This window comes from Spinacia oleracea, chromosome 6, assembly GCF_020520425.1.
Source record: "Spinacia oleracea cultivar Varoflay chromosome 6, BTI_SOV_V1, whole genome shotgun sequence".
NCBI classification, from domain to species: Eukaryota; Viridiplantae; Streptophyta; class Magnoliopsida; order Caryophyllales; family Amaranthaceae; genus Spinacia; species Spinacia oleracea.
The window spans coordinates 124997751-125022017 of record NC_079492.1 but is presented as its reverse complement, the minus strand read 5'-3'; the positions used below and the strand labels follow the sequence as shown (position 1 = coordinate 125022017).

Below are 24267 nucleotides of genomic sequence, written 5' to 3'. Positions count from 1 at the left end.
AATAATATGAGATTATTTAAAAAATTGGGTACACTTAATTTGTAGACTCTAATGCAATATAATATGAGAAAAGTGGTTTTTTCTTTTTGGTAAAGTATGTGAAGGCAAAACAAATTAGTAGGCCTGGTACATTTTATAGTCTTGTTTAGACTAATGGGGAAAGTTTTAAAAAAGTATCTGTTGGATATGGGATTTTGGAGTAAAATATAGTTGTTGGAGTAAAATATAGTTGTTGAAATGCCAGATTTTTAGGATATGAAAGGAAAAAGTCAATACAATGACATGTGCTTACATCATTTACAAGTATCAAGTCACGTCTTGAATTTTCAAGACTCCAATTCAGACTTGCTTAAGATTCCAACACATCAATGGACAAAATAATGCATCCTTGTCTTAAGACATGTGGACTCCTCCATTTATATGATATCAGCTTTGTCTTAAGACCCATGCGCTGATGATGCTCTAAGGATGAGGAGGGAGTTGGTCAAGTTTATATAGTAGGGAAATGCTAATTATTTTTTACTAACTTCTTGAGAGGTGATTGACGTGAATTATGGGTTCATTATTATTATCCCCAAAGTTACCTTAGTCATAAATTATGATTGCAATGATCATAAAGATAATTGAATTTGTCTAATTAATTAGTTTTGTATTGGAAATTATGATTGATTTAATTCGAGCTAGGATTGGTTAATTGCTGTATTTTTTTAATTTCTAATTTGCAATTATGCTTTAATTTGTGTTTAGTTTGTAGCAATTGCCTTATGTACAACTAAATTTGAGGTAATATGATTTAGTATTAAATTTTGTTTGATTTATGCCTTTTTCCAATCAAATTTATGTGAAATGGTTATTCTAATAAATTTTTAGTTAAATTATTTTAGTTGATTGTATTGAATTTAATTAATCATATTTATTTAATTGATTGTTTAATTAATGGGTAAAGAGTGTATTTTATACTATTGATATATAGGGGAGACACAAAAGTTCATTTACTATAACGACCTCAAGAGTTCTCTTATAAAATAGTGATTTGTGTATAACGTATACTAATGTTACTATTACTTTTAATTAATTAATATTCACACAATTTTTTTTAACAACTTAACATAATTATAAGAGTGATTTTCAACTTGAACACTCTCTTTTGCCTTTTATATTTCATTTATAATTAATGTAGTATTAATTTAAACTTTATAATTAGTAGGGAATTAATTAATTAAAATGCGAATTAATTGAGAGTATTGTGGACTATTATATAGGGGGACACCAAAATATCAATTAATAAAATGACCTCAAGAATTCATTTATAGAATAGTGATAATAATACTTCATAACCAGCTTTGGACTCATCCAGTATTCCAAGATACTATACATGTTATACCCTTTTTGAGAAAACATAAATTATACTTTCATACTTAAATAGTTAAATATCATGATCAAAGCTTTGTTTGATTATTTGTTTCGTTCTATTTATTGTCATTTATTTTATTTTTATTTTTTTGGTAAAATAACATGTGAGTTTATATAGTCTAGTGGTTAAAGTTGGGTTACTTAAACTTGACATCGTGGGTTCTAAATTCTAATCTTACATATATTTATTTATTTATTGATGCATGAGAATGAGAAAGTATGGAACACTTTAGATGGAGAAGACACTAGTGGAAAAAACGCCTATTGTAGCCCCCTTGTTGAGGGGGGCATACATAAGTGAGCCTCAATAACCACTCAGCCAACGCGGGTCAAATGTTTTACTAACAGGTTGAGGCGGGCTTTTGTGGTGTTCGCTTCTATAGATACTGTTGAAGGGGGCTTTTGATTGCCCGCCTCAATAGACACTAGTCTAAAGGGGCGGGCTTATGTTTGTTCGCTTCAACAGGTCTCCTCCTCACCGCCAAACAGATAAGATCTACTGATTTTAATTCTCTCTCCTCATTTCATCTGTTTCATTTCTCTCTCTTCTCTCCCCTCTCCTCTCTCCTGGTTCAAAACTCCTCAAACCCGCTATTTCGTCAACAAATCGGGCTCCCACTCGCTCTCCTCACAGTCGTTGGCTTCCATGGAAGCTTTTCCTCCGCCTTCCATGGAAGAGTTACAAAGCTAGGGTATCTCCGCGACCTCTCTCCCTCGACTCTTCAAACTCGTCGATTTGTCTCCCTCCTCAAGCTAGGGTATATCGATTCTATCGTTTCTGCTTTCTTTTTTCTTAATTTTATGCTGGTATTGCGAAAAATTAATGTTATGGGTGTTGAATTCGTTCAATTTGAACTTTTGATGCCGCATTTTGGTATATAGTATAGATCTATGATGTTTTGTTGTTTTTAATTGGTTAAATCTAATTTTTGATGCCTCGTTGCATAATATGAGAACATGTATTTGAAATTTATTAAGTTAGGGGTTTCGATATTTGCAATAATCGCAATTAAGGTTTATTTCAATAATGTTCCTCTTTTACGCTTCTAATTTGCATACTGAATTTCTTCGTTATTCATATTAATATAATAAGTCGACATCTTAGTATCTGAAATAGAATTGGGTACTTTCAGCAAATTGTTGCTAGTAATATTTTTGGTTGACTAAGTTGTTGAGTATGATTTAGCCTAGAGGGTGGAAATCTTGAGTACTTGTCTTCAGAGTTTTCCCTAATCATCAGATTAATAATAACAATCTCAGAAAGGTTTGATTCGATTGTAAAGAAAACTCTGGATTTGAATATGAGTGCACATTATGTTCACTGGATTCTGCTTGTGATAAGCATATAAGTTTAGTGTAAATATGTATCCCTGCATTGTAGGAGTAAACTTCAAGCATTTAGAGGGAGTATGTTTGGATTAGGTACATTTCATAATGAACAAAGTATGGAGGTGTAGTATTGTGAAACTTTAGATTTTGGTAGTTCTTCATTTCGAATCATCTAGTGTGGGCGAAAGGTGCTATACTAGTATTCGCACATAAATGATTCAATTTTGAACTTAAGTTGATTGTGGAATTTGCTAGACTTTCCTCCCTGCAAAATAAGCTGGTAATGTCTCAGAACTTATGAAGTTTGGTACAGTACTATCTATACTCCTGTATTGTGCAAGAAAGGAAGTTAAACAATTTGGGATGAAAGTTCAAGACAGTCAAACAGACTCTTCCTGAATGTTTCGTCTGAATACCAGTAAATGAATTAGATCACAGGCACAGTCAATCTCCTCGATTTCTCAATTTCATATAGGGAATTAGTAGAATGGTCTAATTTGGTATCTGATGTAGCTTATCCTGTCTTCTGGGTGTTTGTCCTGTCTTTTAATGAACAATCCTTGTGATGCGCACAAAATTTTCTGAAGTGAAGTTTCACAATGAAACAATATGTCACATATAAGGCAGGAATTTTATGTTTTTTCACTGGTTCTTTAACTTACTGAAATAGCATTGCTGGATAAGTCGTTTTACAAGTGATATACAATACAACTACTACCTACTGTTACAGGGGATATGATGCTACAGTCCCATGATGCTCTTGTAACATTCATAAAACTGTATTTTTTTGTGCGCTGTATGTTTACACTAGTAATTTCGCTGCTCATAATATCTGGCTCTCTATGTGTTGCACTAGAATGACTAGATAAATCTGATTTTATTTAAGTAGGTATACTATGTGTTTGATGAAGCAAACATGGCTTTTGTGCTTCCTGTTGATGACTATAAGCATGCTCATTACTATTTTCATTATGAATAGTACTAGCTGCGTTCCTCCAAATTATATGGACAGGCAACCTGACATTAATGAAAAGATGAGAGCCATTCTGGTTGATTGGCTGATTGAGGTAATTTTGCAAGCATTACTTATTTCTTATAGTCGAGAGAAAGTTAACTATAACCAGTGGTGCCACTAACTGTCTGATATTGAACCAAAAGGTCCATTATTAGTTTGAGCTCATGGAGGAGACGATATATCTGACAGTTAACCAGATCGACCGCTTCTTAGCAATTAAGCCAGTGGGGAGAAAAAAAGCTCCAGCTAGTAGGTGTCACAGCAATGCTTCTGGCTAGGAAATATGAAGAGGTGTCAGCTCCGGTTGTTGAAGATCTGGTACTGGTATCTGGTAGGGCTTATAGTAGGCAAGAAGTTATTAATATGGTAAAAATCTACAGAGTGGTGTTATGGTAATGTACATTCTGCATTGTTGGATCAGATATTTGTATCAACATCTTGCTATCTTTTTCTTCTGGTGATTAGTTTCTGAAACTGATGGTCTTTTTTAATTGTTGGATCTTTAACAGCTCGAACTCCTGTCCTTTTTGATTGAGCTTTGCCTGATTGAGTAAGAAGTGTTGAAGTTCCCACCTTGTCTATTAGCAGCAACATCAGTATTCAGTGCTATGTGCACTATGAGTGGGTGCAAGCATTGGAAGAAGACCTGTGCGTGGCACACTGGTTATTCTCAAGATCGGTTAATGTAAGCACTCTTGTACTTGTCATTTCCTAAATTTACGTCTGAGTAAGCCAACAATTATATATTCATTGTTTATGGTTTGTTTCAGGGACTGTTCAAGACTGATGATTACTTTCCATCTGAACGCTGCATCAGCAAAGCTCACTGGTGTACTGTCCATCGGAAGTACAACACTTCTAGATATGGCTACACAGCAAAATGCGAACCAACTCTCTTTCTCTTAGAAACCATTGGGTTCAGTGGGTGGACATACAAATAAGGAAGCCAAATGAATCCACCGTTCTCTTGGGGTCTGGCATTAAGGACTTTAAAGCAACTGAAGTTGTGCCCTCTTCTACTGAAGTTGTGTGAATTTATATTGTAAAATTACATTAAACAATATTATTTCAATATTAATGTGAGCGAAAGATTTATTGTTTACAATTGTCTATTTTATGAGTATTATAGTTCTTTTATTACCTAACAAAAAAAATTAAAGCAGAATATTAGTGGTGGTAGCCCAGCTAAGCTGTGATTAAGACAATGTTTGCCTCAACAGGCTTGTCTGTTGAGGGGGGCAATTTAATGTTCGCCTCAACAGGCTTGTCTGTTGAGGGGGGCTTTATAAATGCCCGCCTCAACAGGTGTTAATTTCAGCATCAACAGGCTTGTCTGTTGAGGGGGGCTTTCAAATGCCCGCCTCAACAGATATCTTTTTGAGGCGGGCTAGGCCCGCCTCAACAGACCTCTGACCTGTTGAAGCCCCCTCTGTTGAAGCGGGCCATGTTCGCCTCAACAAGCCCGAAATGCCCCCCTCAACAGGGGTTTTTTCCACTAGTGAGAGTGTTATGTGACACATGTACTTGACTCACAACACTTTTTAATATAGAAAAATTTGATAATATTAATTCAACATTTGGCCGATTTTCTTTTATTAATTTCACCTACGACATATTTTTTTTTTTTTTTAATAATCCCACCTTTACTACCAAATAATTTTTATTGGGTTTAAGTGACCGGTGACCTGTGAAAAATTCAACAAGATACTGATGTATTGATGATGATGACTAAATATATCGAAGGTTAAGATAGAGGTGAGAGTACTGCCACGTAAGGACGTACTACCGCCTACAACAGGTTTATGACCTGTTGTGCCCATAAAAATCGTTGAGATTATTAAAAAACATTTCGTAGGTGGGCTTAATAAAAGAAAATCGGCCAAAGGTCGGATTAATATTACTAAATTTCCCTTTAATATATTTAGTATAGATAAACTCTTTATTGAGCACCAATCACTCTACTTTTCACATAACTAGTTTTTATCAGTGCATTGTACGGGTTCTCTTAATTAGAAAAAAAAAACTAGCTTTTGAGTCCGTTCGATGAACGAGTAATTAATAGTGGTTGTTAAGTAGTCTTTTAAAATGTTACTTTTGTTGAGAGATTGTGGTTTTAGTGATAATATATGAATTATATAAAATTTGAAGTTAAAAATATATTTTGTATAAATTAGACGGTAAACTAATATTGAGTATCAAAAAGCAAGATGGAGTGGAAGATGTTGAATGAATATATTAATTGAATGGTGAATTGATGTTGAATGAGGAAGATGAAGTGGAAGAGGCACTAAAATTGTAAAACATAGAAACAACAAAAGAGAAATTAGGGAAAAAAACCCAAATTAATGGATGAAAGGAGAGATGACACATGACTTCTAATAATATATGATTTTTCCTTTTAAATACTAGATATAGACTATAAGAATTTTAGGGAAACACATATTGTTTTCATATTATTCTATTAAAATATACGAGCTATTAACGAGTTACAAAGAAGATGTTCGTGAACGCTAACGAGTTGAACACGATGGTGTTTGAGTAAACCTCATTTTAGTAAACGAGCCTTACATATTTGCTCGAGATTATTCATTTTCTTAATAGACGAGTCTTGACCGAGTTTGTTCGCGAGTTATTCATAATAGAGATAGAAATCTCTTATGATATTTGCAGAATAAAATATCTGCAAGAGTGTTATTGGTGAGCGTCTTAGTAGGTAAGATATTAACTAAGTGTGTTGCACGTTCCTTCGCGTTATCGGTTTGTAGACATTTTCACAAAGGGCCTCCCACAACATTTATTTTTAGATTTCAGATCCAGTATTAGCGTACGACCTCCTCCCGCTACGAATGCAGGGTGTGATAAATATATAAATCTCTTAGGATATTTACCTTAATTTTGATTCATATTAGACTTTTAGCCATATCAGTGAACCTAATTCAATTCGGACTATGACTATAACCAATATATTTGATCAATAGCCTACACTCCAACTTAGGGCGTGTTTGGCGGTAACGTTTGAGGTAGCAGGTAGAGTTTTTACCTATTCAAAACACTACTTGTAAAATATGCAAGTGTTTGGTATGGTAGCGGGTGAAGTAGCGGTTATTAGTAGAGGTAGCGGTTGGGTAACTTTGGTCAAACGTTAAAATAGTAGCGTTTGAAGGTAGCGGGTAGTGTTTGGTAAAATTATAATAAAGTTTTCAACAAAATATATAAGTTTGATTGTATTTTACAATCTCAACCGCTATTTTTACCAAACACTCATACTAATTAGGGCGTGTTTGGCGGTAGCGTTTGAGGTAGCGGGTAGCGTTTTGACCTAGTCAAGACGCTACTTGTAAAATTTGTAAGTGTTTGATAAAGTAGCGATTTAGGTAGCGGTTAGCGGTTGAGGTAGCGGCTGGGTAGCTTTTGTCAAACGTTAAAATTAGTAGCGTTTAAGGTAGCGGGTAGCGTTTGACAAATTTATAATAAAGTTTTAAATAATATTCTTGCTTTTATTTTTATTTTTATAATATCAACCGCTACTTTTACCGAACACTCATATTTGTTACCGCTCCTTTGACAGCTAACCGTTACCCGCTACTATTCACCGCTACTCGCTACTTTAACCGCTACCCGCTACTCAACCGCTAACCGCTACCCGCTACCGCTAATTTTGCCGAACCGGGCCTTAGGGCGTGTTCGGCAGTAGCTTTTGAGGTAGCGGGTAAAGTTTTGACCTATTCAAGACGATACTTGTAAAATTTGGGAGTGTTGATAAGGTAGCGGTTATTGGTAGAGACAACAATTGGGTAGCTTTTGTCAAACGTTAAAATTATTAGCTTTTAAGGTAGCGGGTAGTGTATGATTAATTTATAGTAAAGTTGTAAACAATATTCTCGCTTTTTTATGTTATTTTACAATATCAACCGCTAATTTTACCAAACACTCATATTAGTTATCCGCTACTTTGACAACTAAACGTTACCCGCTACTATCACCTCTACTCATTACTCTAACCGCTAACTGCTACGGCTAAATTTGCCCAACATGACCTTACCCGCTACTTTGACAGCTAACTGTTATCCGTTACCATTCACCCCTATCTGCTACTTCAACAACTACCCGCTACTCAACCGCTAAACGCTATCCGCTACAGCTAATTTCTCCGAACATGACCTTAAAAATTTGTCATAATCTAGCGGTTTACAAACGTATTGACTTACTTCCAGTTACGCTTATTGGATTGAGTTAAAACTTGAAACCCACAAAAAAACTTTTTGTAAAAAAGAAAAAAAAAAGAAAGGAAAGTATTGTTTCAATATTTCCTAAATTTTCACCGAGAAAGCATTTATACACAGGGAGCAAACTCTTTTCTTCATCAAAACCAATTTCTTGGACGGTACTCCAAACCCTCGTAGTTCCAAATTCTCTCTCCTCCCAAATCCATCAAAAAATCTTCAGCAATGGCGGCATCAGCCATGGTGCTCGACCCTAAACCAGTCCCACCTCCACCACAACCTTTAGAACCACCAGCAACTGTCTCATTCACGGCGTCGGAGGACACCTCCGTCGTTGAAGAAGAAGATCTCTACGGCCGATTGAAATCCCTAGAAAGGCAAATCGAATTCAAAGGAATTCAAGAAGAATATGTGAAAGACGAGCTGAAAAACCTCAAGAGAGAGCATCTAAGAGCTCAAGAAGAGGTGAAGCGGATTCAATCGGTGCCGCTTGTAATTGGGCAGTTTATGGAGATGGTCGACCAGAATAACGGGATCGTTGGGTCCACTACTGGGAGTAATTATTATGTTAGGATTCTTAGTACTATCAATCGTGAGTTGCTTAAGCCTTCGGCATCGGTCGCGCTTCACCGACATTCGAATGCGCTTGTCGATGTTCTTCCCCCGGAAGCCGATTCGAGTATCTCTCTTTTGAGTCAGTCTGAGAAGCCTGATGTTAGTTATAATGTGAGTTATCTCTCTTTCTCTTAGGGTTTTAACCCTAGGTTTCCCGTTTCAGGTTATTGAATTTTAGGGTTTTGTTCAAGATTTGAAATGGTGGGTTTTCGATTAGGTAATTGAGGTGCAGTTTGGCTATTGTTTTGATTCGATTTGTGCTTTTATGTGGTCTCTTGATTTTATTGTTGTATATTGCTGATCTTTCAGTGAAGTTGTATTCGTTTCAAGTTTGGAAGAATTTCATACTTTAACTGGAATTGCGGTTTGGGTTTTCTAATGCATGTAAAATGAGAACTTTTTGGTGCTAAATTGCGAGTTAAGAGCTATAACGAGGGATCTTGAGAACTTTGTTTTGAAAGTATTGTGTATTAGAACCGAAATTGGTCGTTAGTTTTGTAATGTTGTGAAAAAGGCGAAGGGTATTTTCTTATTTCATGTGTTTTGTTCAAGAATGGAATTGTGGGTTTATTGTCTTATCAATGTGATAATTGAAGTGCATTAGGGCATCCATTTTGGTTATAGATTTTCTTTTATTGATGTTTCTTGAATTCAGTAGTTATAGATTTTGCAGCTCTCTAATACCTACTGTATGTAAAATTTCTGATATTTTGCTATAGGTTTATTGATTTATTGTTTTGGGGTGTAACAGAAGGGGTTATATTAGACCAAGGCTTTGAATTTGGTAAACAAAGTCAAGGAGGATTCAGAGTTTTTATTCTTGATTTTGAGTTTTTTTCTTCTTCTTTTCAATTTAGAAGAATTTCATACTTTTACTAAATGTAGTTTTTCCGTTTGGGTTTCCTCAATCATGAACCAAGAGACTTTTTGGTGCTGAATTGTGAATTTAGCAAATACAGTAAGTGATCTTGAGAACTAAAGGCTTTGATTTTGGAAATATTGTGTACGGGAATTAAATGGTTGTTAGTTTTGGTAGTTTTATGTGATAGTAGCCATAGTTTTTTGGAGCAATGTTGAAAGCTTGGCTAAGGATTCGTATTAGTGGACTTAGTGGTAAATTTTAAATAATAGAAGGACTACGTCAAACAGTAAAGAAATATCCAGTTTATTATGATATCTTACATCATTCCCTTGGTTTCTAGAGGTTGGACATTTTTCTGCCATCTTGAAGTACTCCAGTTTTTTCCGGGCAGGGGGGGGGGTTGTTTACTGCTTAGTATCCACTATCAGTTTGATGCAGTGGTCCTGTGGTACACAAACAATAGCTTACTTGGTAGTTGAAAGGATTATATGTAAAGATGTTGTATCCTGTGGTAGAAAATAAGTAATTTTACCACACCTTTTGTCCTCTCAAATTTTATCCATAGGAAAAAAAATTAACATTCTGGAAAGTTAACATATACAAGGAACAATAGATAGAAGGCTAAAGGAAGCTATTTCAGAATGTTGAAGTATCACTACCAGTATTAAAATGTAATATGCACCTTACTAGTCTTTCTTGTCTCTTTATTGGCACCTTAACTTATGGCCAGGGTACTTTTCAATGTCCGTTGCTAGTTGCTACGTTCAATTCCAATTTGGGAACTTTTTACTTCTGTAGTTCTGTTTAATCCATTGTTTATCTCAAAGGTGTCGTATAGCTGTAAATTTCTTAAAGTGCAAATTCAGACTCCTGAACAAAAAAAGTTGGGCATGTATAGTATCACTACCAGTATTCAGTTCCGGATTTGAGATCTCAAACGTTGTACTCCCTTAGTTTCTGAATACTTGCAACACTGTGTTTGCGCGTAGTTTAAGGAAAGTTTGTGGGTATTACATCCAAATGAATAAACTAATGTGCATGTGGATATAGAAGGATATTTTAATTGTTTTTGGGAGAGAGAAATAATAAATAATTGGTGCAAGTGGTGTAGTAAGAGAAAGAAACAATAAAGAATTGATACAAGTTGGGTAGTGGGAGAGAGAAACAATAAAGAATTAGGGGTCCCATGCCAAAATAGGAAGTGTTGCAAGTATTCATAAATGACCTGGAGAGAGTACAAGTGTTGCGAGTATTTCGATTCTGGTTTACTCTAGTTTTCTTATTGGATTGATTGCACTATTTTCTATCTTGAGGAACTCCTCAGCTGTATGCTTTTGGTAACAACTAACAAGGACACTTGTGATGTTAAAGCTGCACTGTGTTTATCAGTGCGCTATATATTTTCTCGTGGTCTGTGGATATACTTGTCCTGGGGTTTGTTGTTAGATGGTTCATTGTGGAATTGTCCTCCTCTGTACTTTTTTTTGTACTAGGTGGTCAGTAGGCTTAAGAGTGTTGAGTTTGTTTTGCTGCAGCACATAATATTTTCCTCATTGTTCAATGCTTAGTTCTACATATATCAGATTGTTATATACCTATATTAGACTAACTTTTCCTTTTATCTCCGAGCCTATTGTTAACATAGTTTTGTTAATGCTCTATCGGCGATAACCTTTCAGGATATTGGAGGATGTGACATTCAAAAGCAGGAAATTCGTGAAGCAGTTGAGCTGCCTTTGACTCATCATGATTTGTACAAGCAAATTGGTATTGATCCACCCAGGGGTGTTTTGCTTTATGGTCCTCCTGGTACTGGAAAGACAATGCTTGCAAAGGCTGTTGCCAATCATACCACTGCAGCCTTCATTAGAGTTGTTGGTTCTGAGTTTGTTCAGAAGTACTTGGGTGAGGTGAGTCTTTTTTTTTCTTTACTTTTCTCCTTGTTTGTTATGTCAAAAAATTCCTAGTGATTTTAGAGGAGGGTATTGTATTTACATTAAGTTTATAGGTATTCATATTACATGTTTCACATATAGCAATTAGCATACTTTATTATATATTAACCAGTCCAGAACAGTACCCGAAACCTCTAGAGAGGCTGTTGATTAGGGCTAGAGAAACATTCAGATTATGCAGCCTTGCCTTTGAAGATAAAGCCTTGTAACTTAAATCTACTATATTTTACCTCTTCTTTTCTGCTCATTGATCCATGTTAGAAAATTGATACTACATATGGGTATGGGCACTTCAATTTTGGCTAAAAAGGGAAATTGCTTTTTACCTTTACATTAATTGATAAGTGTTCACTTCTTTCAATCATATATTCATATCTTTGTACACTCATAATCAAGTTTACAGTTTTCCATGCCAGACTCCTGGGCTTATACCCGCCACCCGTGTCTTAACCCTCTTATCCGAGTCTGAGCATCTTATAATCTAATATTCTAAGGAGATTAAATTGTTCTACTTCTATTTTATATTTAACTTGCATTGCGTTGTTCTATTTATGTAGGGTCCTAGAATGGTTCGTGATGTATTTCGCCTTGCTAAGGAGAATGCACCAGCAATTATCTTCATTGATGAGGTAGATGCTATTGCTACTGCTAGGTTTGATGCTCAGACTGGTGCTGATAGGGAGGTTCAGCGTATCCTCATGGAACTTCTTAATCAGGTATATTCAAGGGCTATAACGATGTTCAGATGCTTCTGCTTATAGAAAGATGGAACTTTCATTCTATATTGTCATCCTGTGTAAATTGTATTTATATTTACTAAGTTTGGCTGCTCCTGTAGATGGATGGGTTTGACCAGACCGTGAACGTTAAGGTTATCATGGCAACTAATCGAGCTGATACTCTTGATCCTGCATTGCTACGACCTGGAAGGCTGGACAGGAAAATTGAGTTTCCTTTGCCTGATAGACGACAAAAGCGACTTGTTTTTCAGGTGCATTTTGGTCCTACTTTGCCTTGACGACTCCTCTATTTCCTTTTCTTTAGGGGGGTGGGGGGGTGAAGGAGGCACCTTAAAACATTCTTGTTGTTCTTGTCAACTTTTAGTTATGGTCATCACTTTTTGCTACTCCTATCTTGCAGTGATCTATAACTCTAAATATATGAATTCCTTACCTGCCTGTGTTTTTATTCTAGGTCTGTACTGCGAAGATGAACTTGAGTGATGAGGTTGACTTGGAGGATTATGTTTCACGGCCAGACAAGATCAGTGCTGCCGAGGTCAGTAGTCTGATATTCTCGTGTCTGTTTTATTTGTCTCTTCTATGGCCACCTTCATATTCATGTTGCTGATATGGATTAGGCAAGAATAAGATCATTTCTGAATTTATCTTCTTGGTTGAGCCATATATAGGGTTTTCAATCCTTTACATCAGTCATAACTTCCCCCTTTGTTGAGTTCATGTCTAACTGTAAGTCCTCATACCTGGCTTGTTTTAGTGGAAGCAACTGTTTGATAGATCTACGTGTTCAACTGTTCCATGTTTTTGACTCAGTATAAATTTACTGTAGTCCTCATGAATCTATTGTTATGAACTGCTGGTTTTAGATATAGCTAAAAATAAGAGGTGCCTATCTTTTTTATCCTAGAAAAGTAATTTTGGGCTATCGATTGTTATGAACTGCTGGTTTTAGATATATAGCTAAAAATAAGAGGTGTCTATCTTTCTTTATCCTAGAAAATTACTTTTGGGCTGATTGGCCTCACACATATCGATCAGCATCATCGGAACGTGGGAGTTCGGGGAGAGGGGGGAAGGTGATGAATTGTGTTTCATAAGAGTTAGATCCAAATCTTGATATTTTATGTGCATTGCCAGTCTATCACAAATCTTGTTCGATTTCTTTATCAAACCGTGACCATTCAGTTAAATCTAGTCTAATGTTTACTTCCTTTTGGAAAAGTTGTGTACGTGCGGAATTGCAGAAAGTACCCTTGCTTGAAGTAACTAATGGAAACATAAAGACTGTTGTGTATCTAATGGGTTAACCTTGTAACTGTTGCAGATTACTGCCATTTGCCAAGAAGCAGGAATGCATGCGGTGCGTAAAAACAGATATGTTATCCTGCCAAAGGATTTCGAAAAGGGTTATCGATCCAACGTGAAGAAGCCTGATACAGATTTCGACTTCTACAAGTGATAATCTCCGAAGCAGCCCTCTCTTATGTTTTTAAGAGTCATTTATTATTTGGGACCTAGCTTTTGTTAAAAGACAAAAGACCTGTATGAAGTAGTTCTCTAACATTTGTTTGCCTTTTTGTTTTTGTATTTTGTGATATTTTAAGTCTGCTATTTATGTACAAGTATTTTTCTTACTCTCCTTCCTCGCATATTTATAGCCTGGATGAGAAGTCCAACAAAAATTCAAGAAATTATACTTTACTCAAGTGGAGCTCTATTAGATTGTCAATCCAAATATATGAGCTAAACCACCTGCCCCAAGTGAAATCCACCACTCCAGTACGTTTCCCACCTACCTCATTTGGAAAACTGATTACAGAAAGACAAAAGGTTAAATCCGAAGAACATTAAGAAAATGCAAAATGTATAATAATGCTATAGAGCAATGGCTCTTACAAGTTACAACTTGTGAAGTCAACTAGATCGGTCAGCTTCTAAGAAAAAAATAATAATAAAGCAAGTGGGGGAGGGAGTATAAACAAAGAGAAAAAAAAGATGATGGGAAAAATATTTTTAATCAAAGTAGAGAGAGGGAGTTTATTTTAGTAATAGTTCTCAGAGGAAATTAAATATACGGAGTATTAAATAATTAGAAAGTGGGGTAGAAAAGTTACTAAAAATGGAATTGTGACTCCTAATAAAATATGGTTGGAGATGGTAAATGTGATTCCTAAAAAAATTTACGCATGGAGTAGTTGGTTTGATTAGATAGTTGAATTAGCTGTTTGTGTAAAAGTGTTTGGTAAATTAGCCATTAGCCGTTTAATATGTAAAATGACCATCAAGGACATTGACCTGATTTGTTGTGGATACTTTGTTTCTTATTAATATTAGACAAGTAGTGTATTGTGTTGATTATTTTCCTTTTATTTCTTGGATAAGCATTGAATAAATAAAACAAGTTTATTTAAAAAATAATAATTATTCTTAATTTAATATTTAAATATATAAATTCTTGATTTGCAAATAGAGAAATATTACTAATAATATTACAAGCATGATTGCAATAATTTTCAAGTGTTTCAAAGTTCTAATATAAAATTTAATACAATACACGAGTCTAGTATAACAAATCATTGAACATTCAAACATCAAGTAAGACGAAAATGGAGGTTAGATGAAGGAGGCTAATGTAAAACTAAAATTCTGAATTTAAATTGTAAAAAACATTAGAATTCTATACTCAATTAGAATTAGAAAGTTAAAAAAAAATAGTTTACTTGGATACAAAGCTTCATATAGGAAGAAGAAATTGAACTGCTTATATGGGGGCATAAAGCCTTTAAGAGGGAGAGCTACTTTATTAGCCAAGTGAGTTTTTAACTTTTTGGGCAACATGCCAATTGAGAGTCAATCGGACACCTAAACAAGCTGTATGTAGTTGAAGTCAGGCTTTGTGCCACATCAGATCTTCTGAATTTTTGAAACTGTCCTGGCCCCCTGGTGAAGCAACTGCCTGGCTGTGTATCATCCCAACACGCATTTTTCTACTTAAATCCTAAAGCGATTCCTAGCAATGATGGTTTTGATTTTAGTTTTGTCCTAGAGTCAGCAACAAAATCATATTATAAGTAAGAAACGAAGATGTTTATGACTTTATGGGTCTGAGGCCATTATTTTAATAAATGAAGCTGTTTAAGTTGATACTTCGTATTGCTTTTGTTCGATATTATAGATTCAAGATTTAATTCATCATAGTTTGAAATTGTCTATCTAATTTCTATAATGCAAATTCCATGATGAAAACATGACAGAATAATACTTCGTAATAGTGTACATACTCCATTTATTGGGCCACTGAAATAACATATTGTTTGCCCATTTGTCCTGAGCCAATTTTACGGTCCAAATGAGACCGAATATGTGAATCAATTTCCTTTAGTTAACGTGTCAAAGGATTTTTAATAAAGGACATGATAAGTAAATACGAAAATATTAAAACAAACGCTCTTACAAATTACAACAGAACCAAGTAAGACAAGCAAAATAAACACACATATTTGATATGGTTCATTAACTATATTTAAATCTATTTGATTAGATTTAAATATGTGGTCGGGTTAGTGTAGTTGGTAACTTTTTGCGCATAAGAGATCTAACAACTTGTATTGAAGTAGAAGGTTCAAACATATAGTATATTTTATACACAATATTGTACATATATTATATAAATATTATACATATATTATACATATACTATATTATATAGGTACATAAATTGACATATGTAACAATATATCTCTGAAATTGGTGATTGCATCGAACTCACATTTTATCTTTATCATATATTCATATTCACATTCATATTTGAAGAAAATTTATGGATTAAGTGATGTCAAATGACCTCTATTATTTAATCATAACTTTGCCCAGTCTCAAATTATAAACACAATTTTCGTTTGAGAACAAAATATAGATTATTTTATAGTATGCTTGTTCTAACCTTTTTTGAAAAAAATTAAAAAATTAACTTTCGGCTCACCTAAAATAAAAATGTTGTAATTTTATAAACAACTCAGAAAAGTGTGACATTACTACAGGTAGGATCTGCAGAATGCTACCAAATTCTCTCAAAAACTTTATTCTTTCTTTTAATCCATCATCCGAAAATTTAGTTAAGTTCTCAACTCTGCTCTGATCAGTAGCAATCAAAATTTACACGCAATGACCTGCAATGGTCTGCGTGGCGTGCAGAAACAGATTAAAGTTCGCCAAAAAAAAAAAAAACATAACATGTTACATATATCAACTGATAATAAGGTTATTCCTAGCATCAAATTCAATAATTATTAATAATCCAATAAAAAATAACATGATACAGAGTACTCAAGCATCATACATTTAATCTTGATCAAACTAGCCTAGCTATGTTCATTAAGTAGACTAGACTGTAACTTGTACTGATTTACTCATCATTCTCAGATGATTCCTCCTCCACACTTTCTTCCGAGTACGATGCTGACTTCTCTCCACTCTTCAACACAATTTCTTCCCCAGATTTCAACTTGTTTGCTTGCTTTGCCTTCTCCTCAAGGTATACTAGTAAATTTCTTAAACACTCATCTTCAGTAGTAGTTTTGAGTGATCTTGGCAACAGATTCTCTGCTACATCAGCAGGAGTAACATTAATTTCCTCTAACAACTTCCCAATTGATTCAAACAACGAATGTGATTCAACCCTCAAATAATTCCTAGCCAACACCTTAAACGCTTCATATCTACAATACGACAACTCGATATGCAAGTCCATTCTACCCTATAATCCTCTCTTCTCCACAAGCTGACCAAATTCCATCAATAAAGTTTAACAAACCAGACAATGTTACTTCACTTCCTTTCTTGTTTTTCCCTTCTGCTTGTTTTATAGGGTCCTTTTTCTCAACTTCTTCTGTTTTCGACGACGTTCTTTGTCCTGTTAAATCCAATGAACAATCTATATCTTCTATCAAAATAATCGACTTACAACAACCTTCTTAATTCCTTGTTACTCTTAACAGCTGTTAATTCAATATCGTAGATGTCGTAGTCAAGAAGATTAGCCATGGCTGCAACAAGAGTTGATTTTCCAGTCCCTGGTGGTCCGTAAAGAAGATAACCACGCTTCCATGGCTTTCCGATTCGCGCGTAATAATCTTTCGAGTTCTTGAACCATTGTAAGTCGTCAAGTATAATCTGTTTCTTAGATTCCTCCATTGCTAACATCTCGAATTTTGCAGGGTGCTTGAAATCAATGAAGTTATCCCACATATCTTCATCTCCTGAATTTGAATACAGTTTTCGCTTCTTGTTTGTATCTGAAATTTCCTTGCCTTTCTCCATAACATATGGTAAGTACTTGTCCAGTACAAACTTTCTGTGTTTAGCATGAAACTCTAATACGTAGTACTACGTACCTGTTTAAATAACACAAAATTATTAAGCTATAAACTATGATTCAAATTTTCGAACAATTATCCCACATATTATTATTGTTGTTGAACGTGTAACTCAAAAGTCAAAACATATTAACCTTATTTGATTCGTCTGGACTCCTAGTTTAATACAAAAACGTATGCAGGATGGTTTTATGCATAAGACCAACTTAGTAGTTATTACCAAATAGTTATGTTCTACTGTATTAATTATATTTGTAATCAAAACTAACTTATAGTTTTTATTCTAAAAGTTATATTTTATCATTAATATACTTTCTCCATACCTGAATATAGATTTTAAGAGTCAAAATTATATGTTTGGAAGAGTAAAGTCAACCTAGTACAATATTTAAAAAACGGAGAAATTATTTATGTTTTTAATGATGACATCACCTTTTTTTTATGTGAATAACGTGGTCTTGATCTTATGAATAATGAAAAAACCATATTAGTTTCAAAAGTTAAAAAATAAAGTAATGTTAAAAGGTGACAAAGAGAGAAAATTAACTGTTTGGCAAATTGAAGTAGAAAAAATTGAAAGTAGACAAACCTTTTGTCATTGTTGGAGCGGGCGTAAGAGATAAGTGGTTGTTTGGTATGTTCTTTGACAAAAGTCCAAGAGACCTTAACAGCATTGTAGTCATCCTTGATCTCCTCATTATCACCCAATTTTAGCAACAATGTCTTTGCATCTTCATCATAATCAGCGTTCATACTTTTGGCTTCGATCGGTAGCAGACTTATCACCAAGGTAGCATTGAATGGCGTCATAAGCTTCGTTTTTATTGTAACTATTAGCGTACTCACGAAAGGTAATTTTAAGGTAAATTTACGATAATATCGGGAAGTGAATGAATCGATGGGTTCATGTAATATGGAAGGAAGATGTTGATATATCGTGTACGATACCATTAAGCCTGCAACGCCTGACCCAACCAGCTGCGACAACATCTTCATCTTTTATTATTATTATTATTATTATTATTATTATTATAACAAAACGTTACAAGCTTAACAAGCTACAAAGATCAAGTAAACTACAAGAAGTTGGTGGGGAGCCGAGATACAATCTGGGCCCCCACTCCTCTAGCTATGGCGAACCCGATCCTGCTGAAAATGTGGGCAGCTGCCCGTGCCCCTATGTCTTGAGCCCTGGAGTACGTCTGGACCCGCTTCAGCAACGAAACAGCCCCTTTCTCTAACTCCCCAAAAGAAGAGAATGAAAAAGGAAAGAAACCGTAACCCAAAGCCCTACAACGTGCCGCATACTTAACCTGCTTCCGCTGCGCAGCAACCGCCACAACCCGACCCGGAACGAAGTCTGACAACCCAGATTGCGTCATAGGTGAAGACCCGGTCAAGTCAACACACACATCTACACCGCCATCCCAAGAATAAAGCAATATATCTGCAGGACGAAGAGCTCCATCACTCTCACTAGTCAGCCCAACATCAACCTCCTTTCGAGCAGAAATCCCCGACCGGTAGCAAATATCCAAAAGGGTATCACGAACAACATTATGTCGATGTTTGATACCCACGATCCCAGCACAAGACACGGCATGATCCCCATAAATATCCCCATCGAAAACCCGAGAGCAAGCAGAACACGGCGTCGAATCAGAGAACAACGGAATACCCAACCGATAGCAAAGAACCGAACGATAAGTCTTACCGTTCATAGTCTGGCCTAAACCCGAGATGGGGACTGCCCGCAACCAAGCTGAGGAGTGATCCCCCTGCTGGGATTTCCAAAGGGCAACATGACGCGAAGATAAGGAGTAGGCGGATACCGCATCAGCAGTAACCTTCGTGAAATATATGTCTGCCAATTTCTTCATGAGAGTGGGGGCAGCGATTTCACTAGGGCTACTCATAAGGTCGCTCTCCACGGTCCTATTGAAAAGACCAAGAGCATCATCAAAGGCCGACCCCGGACCATCAACACCTGAAAGCCGAAGAAGCGAATCCTGCAAACCAGAAGACTGCAAACGGGATGCAAGAAAAGCATAATGCCGAACATCACCAGCTGAATAAACACCCAATCCTCCATACGAATAAGGCAAGGTAGCAAGACGCCATTGCCAGCCACCGAACCCAGGTCCCGAAGCAGTCACGATACGCTCTAAAGAAGCCCGAAGAGCCACATCAAAAGAAACTTGGGCCGCTTCAAAAAGATGAGGTGGACAAGTGCGCATAGCAAAATAGAGTTTAGAAACTCCAGTGCACGCACGAAGAAGCAACAACTCACACTGGGGATCATTAAGCTTAGCTACAGCATCCATCAACACAACAGTCTTCGACACCCGTCGCGAAACCAACTCCTTACAAAAAGAGGAATCCGTACTGACTGGACCACCAAGCAACTTAACACCAAGCGCGGGACGAGCAATATCAGTAGGAAAGACACCCTCTAGACGACTGCGTGGGTCCTCCGAAGGCCAGAAAACCTCTGTCTTCTCAACATTAACATGGAGACCTAAATGAGGACCCTCCTCCAAAATCAACTCCAAGACCTTTCCAACCACCAAAGTGTCACCAACGATAGTGCCATCATCCAAGTACCACGCCTGCAGAGATAGATCAAAAGAGTCCCTGATTCGACACACCAATGGATGTAGAACCAAAGAAAATAGCAAAGGGCCGAGAGGATCCCCTTGGTGCACACCTTGACAAGACCACAAGGTATGCTCCCCATAATACAACCGTGCTGGAGAAGAGTAGCAAAATTCAACCCAACGCGAAAGAGCAGGACAATGTAGCCGAACCTCACGCAACAAAGCCGAACGATCAACCAAATTGAATGCATTCTGAAAATCCACCAATAACATAGAGAGGCCAACATCGGCCCCACGAGCCTCAACCAAACGATTGACAGCATGGAGAATAGCCTCACCACCTGCTGTGGGCACTATTTGGAGGCGTCTTGTTTCTAAGGTTGGGGCTGCTATGATTGGTCCGCGTTTAGGGAACTACTTTGGGGTATTATTATTATTATTATTATAAGAAAACACCAAAACGTTACATGCTTAACAAGCTACAAAGATCAAGTGGACTACAAGAAGTTGGAGGGGAGCCGAGATACAATCTGGGCCCCCACTCCTCTAGCTATGGCGAACCCGATCCTGCTGAAAATGTGGGCAGCAGCCCGCGCCCCAATGTCTTGAGCCCTGGAGTACGCCTGGACCCGCTTCAGCAAAGAAACTGCCCCTTTCTCTAATTCCCCAAAAGAAGAGAAGGAAAAAGGAAAGAAACCGTAACCCAAAGCCCTACAACGTGCCGCATACTTATCCAGCTTCCGCTGCGCTGCAACCGCCACAACCCGACCCGGAACGAAGCCTGACAACCCAGATTGCGTCATAGGAGAAGACCCAGTCAAGTCAACACACACATCTAGACCGCCATCCCATGAATAAAGCAATATATCTGCAGGACGAAGAGCTCCATCACCCTCACTAGTCAGCCCAACATCAACCTCCTTGCGAGCAGAAATCCCCGACCGATAGCAAATATCCAAAAGGGTATCACGAACAACATTATGCCGATGTTTGATACCCACGATCCCAGCACAAGACACGGAACGATCCCCATAAATGTCCCCATCAAAAACCCGAGAGCAAGCAGAACACGACGCCGAATCAGAGAACAAAGGAATACCCAACCGATAGCAAAGAACCGAACGATAAGTCTTACCGTTCATAGTCTGGCCCAAACCTGAGATGGGGACTGCCCGCAACCAAGCTGAGGAGTGATCCCCCTGCTGTGATTTCCATAAGGCAACATGACGTGAAGATAAGGAGTAGGCGGATACCGCATCATCCGTAACCTTCGTGAAATATATGTCTGCCAATTTCTTCATGAGTGTGGGGGCAGCGATCTCACTAGGGCTACTCATAAGGTCGGTATCCACGGTCCTATTGAAAAGACCAAGAGCATCATCAAAGGCCGGTCCCCGACCATCAACACCTGAAAGCCGAAGAAGCGAATCCTGCAAACCAGAAGACTGCAAACGGGATGCAAGAAAAGCATAATACCGAACATCACCAGCTGAATAAACACCCAATCCTCCATAAGAATAAGGCAAGGTGGCAAGACGCCATTGCCAGTCACCGAACCCAGGTCCCGAAGCAGTCACGATACGCTCTAAAGAAGCCCGAAGAGCCACATCAAAGGATAATTGGGCCGCTTCGAAAAGATGAGGCGGACAAGTGCGCATAGCAAAGTAGAGTTTAGAGACTCCAGTACACGCACGAAGAAGCAACAACTCACACTGGGGATCATTAAGCTTAGCCACAGCATCCATCAACACAACAGTCTTCGACACACGCTGCGAAACCAACTCCTTACAAAAAGAGGAATCCGTACTGACTGGACCACCAAGCAACTTAACACCAAGCGTTGGACGAGCAATATCCGAAGGAAAGACACCCTCTAGACGACTACGTGGGTCCTCCGAGGGCCAGAAAACCTCTGTCTTCTCAACATTAACATGGAGACCTAAATGAGGACCCTCTTCCAAAATCAACTCCAAGACCTTTCCAACCACCAAAGTATCACCAACGATAGTGCCATCGTCCAAGTACCAAGCCTGAAGAGATAGATCAAAAGAGTCTCTGATTCGACACACCAGTGGATGTAGAACCAGAGAGAAAAGCAAAGGGCCGAGAGGATCCCCTTGCTGCACACCTTGACAAGACCACAAGGTATGCTCCCCATAGTACAGCCGTGCTGGAGAAGAGTAGCAGAATTCAACCCAACACGAAAGAGCAGGACAGTGTAGCCGAACCTCACGCAACAAAGCCGATCGATCAACTAAATTGAACGCATTGCGAAAATCCACCAATAACATAGAGAGGCCAACATCAGCCCCACGAGCCTCAACCAAACGATTGACAGCATGGAGAATAGCCTCACCACCAGCTGGAACCCCAACACCAAACTGAAGCCCTCCGAAGTAGTTTCCTAAACGCGGACCAATCAAAACAGCCCCGACCTTAGAAACAAGGCGCCTCCAAACAGTGCCCACAGCAATAGGCCGAATACCACCACCAGGCTTAACAAGCGGCGTAAGAGGAGCACTAGCAATATATCCTCCAAGCACACCAGGACACTTTCCAGCAAGAAAGAGATTAACTACCTGAGTAATAGCATCCACCAACTCATCAGAAACAGCTACAGCAGCACCACCCAAGCAATCCAAAAGGTGTTGAGCACGCAAGCCATCTCTACCGCACGAAGTACCCCGTGGAAAGCCCCTAATCTGCTCCAACACAACAGCGGACGAAGCAGTAAGGTGATGATCAACAGGGATATCCGGTAAGGTAGGGACCGGAAAGGAAGGGTGTTTTTCTTGCAAATTAGCCAGAGTAGCACCACAGTAAGGAGCAAGGCCAGAGGACGAAAGAACTCTAACAGCAGCAGTGTAGTGACCGTCAGAAATCTTTCTCTTGCATTGCTTAATATTACGCTCCGCCAAATCATGGTCTTCGTCAACATCCAATGGAGACACGCTAGCCAATGTGTCGATGACAAGCTGCTCAAAACCACCAGGCTCACCCCAAGAACGAATAGCAGAGGTGATACTCTCTTCCTGTCGCCGCCGCCTAACACCAGAGGAACACTCGCGATTACTTCGCGGAGAAAAAGTCGAGAGCACACAAAGAGGCAACACAAGCAACTGAACCCAACAAGCAATGTCATCTGGTCTGCAAATCACCTTATCAAGCGCCCCTTTTAGAACTCGCGAAAAACCCAAACGACATTTGGGAGGGATGGATTTCACAGAACGCAACCGGTTAGACAATAAAGTGTCTAGAAGAGCAACATCAAAAGAAAAATGATGTTCTCGAGGCGCATCAGAAGAAGACAGCTCGGCAGTAGGAGCTTGAGGCTTTTGAATACCGTAGAGAATAAAACGAATAATACCATCCCCAGAATTAGGTGGGTCCACAAAAACAGTACTATAACCACTGCCATGTCGACACCTAGTACGATGAGTATGCGTCTTGAAACAATCTCCACACAGCCAAATTCCCATACGACGAAAAGTCACCTCAGCCGCAGAAAAAACCTGCAAATTGGTAGTAAGGGAATGACGGGTTACATCCCGCACACCAGAGCAACAATGACGATCCCGTAAGTGAGTGATCAGAGAAATCCTTACCATACCACGCCCACCTCCATCCTGGCACCCGCTAAGACCCACAAAAGGGCAATGAAATTTCTCCACGGAAGCCGCCATATCGAAGCACTTCAACCAAAAAGTAACACCAACGTACCCACTACCAACAATGAATAAACAATGACACCCACAATGCACTGACACCAATCAAATATGAACAGACACCAACAAATAACCACTGCCGAAATTCGAAATGACACCCACAAAACAAACAGCGTACCGGAACCAAAAACGTACCGGACCAAACAACCTGCCGGCTGAACCAGACCCCCGAGCAACTAAACAACCAGCGTCAAACTGCACCCAGCCAATGCACGACTTACACCCTGCCGAACACCGCACACCAACCTCGTAACCAGAACCTCCTTAGAAACACCACCAAACCAGAACCCCCTTCGAAACTCCTTCGAACGTCCTTCAAAACTCCTTCAAATCAAAACGTACCTGATGACTGCTTTGCCGCCTGTGAATTTCCGAGAACCAGACCACCAAACACCGCCTGAAACACCCTGTAAAACGC

The 24267-nt window shown here is 38.1% G+C and overlaps 1 protein-coding gene, 1 long non-coding RNA gene and 1 pseudogene across 2 annotated transcripts; 2 read left to right on the top strand and 1 right to left on the bottom strand.

The window, feature by feature from the left end:
* Positions 1-838: 838 nt before the first annotated feature.
* Positions 839-4831, top strand: LOC130463826 (uncharacterized). Its single transcript, XR_008923987.1, has 3 exons — positions 839-3809; positions 3901-4442; positions 4528-4831. It is a non-coding gene; the product is annotated as an uncharacterized lncRNA (long non-coding RNA).
* Positions 4832-8083: 3252 nt separating this feature from the next.
* On the top strand, positions 8084-13786 carry LOC110796005 (26S proteasome regulatory subunit 6B homolog). Its single transcript, XM_022001036.2, has 6 exons — positions 8084-8706; positions 11137-11367; positions 11970-12128; positions 12251-12403; positions 12607-12690; positions 13477-13786. The coding sequence occupies exons 1-6, from the start codon at positions 8206-8208 to the stop codon at positions 13609-13611; spliced, it is 1263 nt and encodes a 420-aa protein (XP_021856728.1). The 5' UTR covers positions 8084-8205; the 3' UTR covers positions 13612-13786.
* A 2503-nt stretch (positions 13787-16289) lies between these two features.
* On the bottom strand, positions 16290-18523 carry LOC110796024 (AAA-ATPase At3g28580-like; annotated as a pseudogene).
* Between the last annotated feature and the right edge of the window lie 5744 nt (positions 18524-24267).

Bases quoted from the DNA above. Each gene is read 5' to 3' on its own strand.
- LOC110796005 (XM_022001036.2), top strand. From the start codon at position 8,206: ATGGCGGCATCAGCCATGGTGCTCGACCCTAAACCAGTCCCACCTCCA. The intron at 8,707-11,136 runs GTGAGTTATCTC...ATAACCTTTCAG, and splicing joins AGCCTGATGTTAGTTATAAT to GATATTGGAGGATGTGACAT. The intron at 12,129-12,250 runs GTATATTCAAGG...CTGCTCCTGTAG, and splicing joins TCATGGAACTTCTTAATCAG to ATGGATGGGTTTGACCAGAC.